The sequence below is a fragment of the Salmo salar genome, chromosome ssa03, assembly GCF_905237065.1.
Source record: "Salmo salar chromosome ssa03, Ssal_v3.1, whole genome shotgun sequence".
Taxonomy (NCBI): Eukaryota; Metazoa; Chordata; class Actinopteri; order Salmoniformes; family Salmonidae; genus Salmo; species Salmo salar.
Window position 1 is genome coordinate 101,278,029 of NC_059444.1, and position 3,876 is coordinate 101,281,904.

Here is a 3,876-nt window from a genome sequence, read left to right on the forward strand (position 1 = left end):
GTTTATATGTTTATTTGTACAATTTGAAAACTTTAATCAAATAAAAGGACCAACATTGAACAGTTTTTTTCCTCAACAAAAAAAGCACGATGGGAGATGGCATGGAATCCACGGTTAAAATGCATGATGGGAGATGGGATCGAATCCACGGTTAAAATGCATGATGGGAGATGGGATGGAATCCAGGGTTAAAATGCATGATGGGAGATGGCATGGAATCCACGGTTAAAATGCATGATGGGAGATGGGATCGAATCCACGGTTAAAATGCATGATGGGAGATGGCATGGAATCCACGGTTAAAATGCATGATGGGAGATGGGATCGAATTCACGGTTAAAATGCATGATGGGAGATGGGATGGAATCCAGGGTTAAAATGCATGATGGGAGATGGGATGGAATCCACGGTTAAAATGCATGATGGGAGATGGGATGGAATCCAGGGTTAAAATGCATGATGGGAGATGGGCTGGAATCCACGGTTAAAAAGCATGATGGGAGATGGGATCGAATCCACGGTTAAAATGCATGATGGGAGGTGGAATCGAATCCACGGTTAAAAAGCGCTGTCAATTACGAGTGGCGCAGCGGTCTGAGGCACTGCATCTCAGTGCTGGAGGCATCACTACCGGTTTGAAACCAGGCTGTATCACAACCGACCGTGATTGGGGGGCGCACAGTTGGCCCAGCGTTGTCCGGGTTTGGCCCCAGTGTAGGCCGTCATTGTAAATAACAACATGTTCTTAGCTGACATCTCTAGTTAAATAAAACAAATAATTGTAAGGACCTAATTTACCTTTGTTCCAACAACAACAACAAAAACAAGGCACATTGATGTGTGTGAAACAGATAAAACAAAACAAAGGTAGTATTTTTCTCCTGTGAAAACATGAAAACGTCTTAACGTTAGTAGTAGATAGATAGTAACCTTGTCAAGGAGGCATCAGTAAAACTTTGTCCCCACAACACTTTGTTACAGAACAACAAGTAAACAATGAATTTTGTAGGCGTTTTTTTTCTTCTTTGGTCTGTGATTGGTTGTTTAGTGCTGTCCGTCACTATGACCTGTTACAGCTTCCGTGTTTTTGTTTTTGTGTTTCCTGTCTCTCTAATGTACACGTGGGTCTACCGGAGAGAATGAATAATAATAATAATAATAATAAACAGGTATATTAACACAATTAAACTACTTTTCAAATAATTGTACTAACTCGCTAGATAACAATCTAACGTGGCGAAAAAAAATGACACTGACTGTAAACTAGCTGATTTAGCTTAGCTAGCTAGCTTGCTAACTTAGATAACAAGCTAACGAATGTTTTGTTACATTGTACAAACTATCTGTCCATTGTATAATATAAACTCTTTAACTGGGTGTTGGATCTAGTAAAACAGTGCAACTCATATATCTGAGTAGAGCAGACAGACAGACAGGGATGTAATAAACGCAGTTAAGTCGTCCTGATGCTTCCCAGCTGAAACATGTATGTATATGTACGTTTTTACCACGTTTTGTTTGTTTTGGGGGGGTTTACCGGCTGTTGGGGCACACGACATTGTTTCTCGTAGGCAAACCGATCGTCGGTGATTGTTTTAATTTATTTATAACATCATCAGGGCTCTCGAGTGGCGTAGCTGTCTTATTAAGGCACTGAATCTCAGTGTTCTCAGGCGTCACTACGGTCCCTGGTTCGAATCCAGGTTGAATCACATCTGGGCCGTGATTGGGAGTCCCATAGGGCGGCACACAATTGGCTCAGCGTCGGTCGGGGTAGGCCGTCATTGTAAATAAGAATTTGTTCTCAACTGATTTGCCTCGTTAAATAAAACATTCAGTCTGTTTATTTATTTTCCCTTTTCTACTTGAACTATTTGTACATCATTACAACACTGTATATAGACATAATATGACATTTGTAATGTTGTTTATTCTTCTGGAACTTCTGTCAGTTTTATTGTTTATTTACCTTTTGTTTATTATCTACTTCTCTTGCTTTGGCAACGTTAACATATGTTTCCCATGACAATAAAGACCCTTGAATTGAATTTGAATTGAAATTGAATTGAATTGTTTGGTTAACAGTAGAGATTCTTCAATAAAGTCTGTCATTCAAATGAGAAAGAACTCGTTTTCATGCAAATGTTTTTCCACTGAGAAATAAATAAATACTGCACCAAACATCTTAGATGTAAAATTGCACGACTATTCTCTCTTTGGCCAAAAACGTCAAAATGAATGACAGATTTCTTGAGTTATTTTAGTTTTAATTTTGACTTTTGAGGACGTGCATAACACATCATCAGTCTCTCGTGTTTCAGCAGGTCAGGCTGAGCTGAACCTGGCAGTATGGAACCGGGCAGTATGGAACCGGGCAGTGTGGAACCGGGCGGTGTGGAACCTGGCGGTGTGGAACCGGGCGGTATGGAACCGGGCGGTGTGGAACCGGGCGGTATGGAACCTGGCGGTATGGAACCGGGCGGTATGGAACCTGGCGGTATGGAACCTGGCAGTGTAGAACCTGGCAGTGTGGAACCTGGCAGTGTGGAACCTGGCAGTATGGAACCGGGCAGTATGGAACCAACCAGTATGGAACCGCTGGAAATGTTCAGGGATGTGAAACCGGCCAGATGTGTGGAACCGGCCAGAAGTGTGGAACCGGCCAGATGTGTGGAACCGGCCAGAAGTGTGGAACCGGCCAGATGTGTGGAACCGGCCAGAAGTGTGGAACCGGCCAGAAGTGTGGAACCGGCCAGAGGTGTGGAACCGGCCAGAGGTGTGGAACCGGCCAGTGTTGACAGTCTGAAGGTTCTGTATCAGAGCTGTGACTACATCATAGTGGATAAGCACTGGGACATCCGAATAGACAGCAAGATGTGGTACGAGAAACGCACGGTCCAGAAACAGCTGGGGCTCCGTTTCCCTGAGCTGGCCGACCCCGGGACGTACTATGGATTCAGGTAGGGGGAGTAGGGGGGGCAGGTAGCCTAGTGGTTAGTTAGGGTGTTGGACTAGTAACCGAAAGGTTGCTAGATCAAATCCCTGAGCTGACAAGGTACAAATCTGTCGTTCTGCCCCCTGAACAAGGCAGTTAACCCACTGTTCCCCGGTAGGCCGTCATTGTAAAATAAGAATTTGGTCTTAACTGACTTGCCCAGGTAGATAAAGGTTAAATAAAATATTAAGATTTGTGACCGTTGCTCGGGATAGGAGGCTTGTTCCGTCCAGACAGAACTCTGCTCTTCCAAAGAGAAAGTTAGGTATTTTGTTGTTGTTGTTGATTTTGCGGTGATGGAGCGGTATTTGAACGAGGGCTAAGGAACATTAATTACATTTAGTGTTGCACTAGCTGCTAACCTCTTCTTTAGTTTTTATTGGCATGACGTAACAATGTACATATTGCCAAAATATCTCTCTCTCTCTCCCTCTCTCTCCTCCCTCTCTCCCTCTCTCTCTCTCCTTCTCCTTCTCTCTCTCTCTCTCTCTCTCTCTCTCTCTCTCCTTCTTTCTCTCTCTCTCTCTCCCTCTCTCTCCTCTCTCTCTCTCCTCTCTCTCAGGTTCTGCCACCAGCTGGACTACTCCACCAGTGGGGTTTTGTGTGTGGCTCTGAACAAGGCTGCTGCTGGCCGGGTCTACCACTGCTTTAAAGACCGCAGAGCTACCAAGGTCTACCTGGCACTGGTACACACACACCACACACACACACCACACCACACCACACACACCTACTCAGCATGAGAACATTTGACATCATATAATATGTGTTTCTTCCAGGTGAGAAGCTGGGTGGAGGAGGAGTAGATGACTGTAGATTTAATGTGTGTCCTCCAGGTGAGAAGCTGGGTAGATGAGGAGATGATGACTGTAGATTTAATG

General features: G+C 44.3%; 1 protein-coding gene across 7 annotated transcripts in view; it reads left to right on the plus strand.

Annotated features, from left to right (window-relative positions):
* Positions 1 to 1,062: 1,062 nt before the first annotated feature.
* The window catches only part of rpusd1 (RNA pseudouridine synthase domain containing 1), a 7,683-nt gene continuing 4,869 nt past the window's right edge, over positions 1,063 to 3,876 (plus strand). The window contains exons 1-4 of one of the 7 annotated variants that reach the window (XM_045715978.1): positions 1,080 to 1,169; positions 2,322 to 2,704; positions 2,759 to 2,960; positions 3,558 to 3,681. In XM_045715978.1, the coding sequence (XP_045571934.1) occupies positions 2,350 to 2,704; positions 2,759 to 2,960; positions 3,558 to 3,681 (681 nt within the window). In that variant the 5' untranslated portion in view covers positions 1,080 to 1,169; positions 2,322 to 2,349. Of the gene's footprint in view, positions 1,170 to 1,229; positions 1,487 to 2,306; positions 2,961 to 3,557; positions 3,682 to 3,876 lie in introns of those variants that run through there. The other 6 variants (XM_045715977.1, XM_045715974.1, XM_045715972.1 and 3 more) reach the window with 6 other exon arrangements.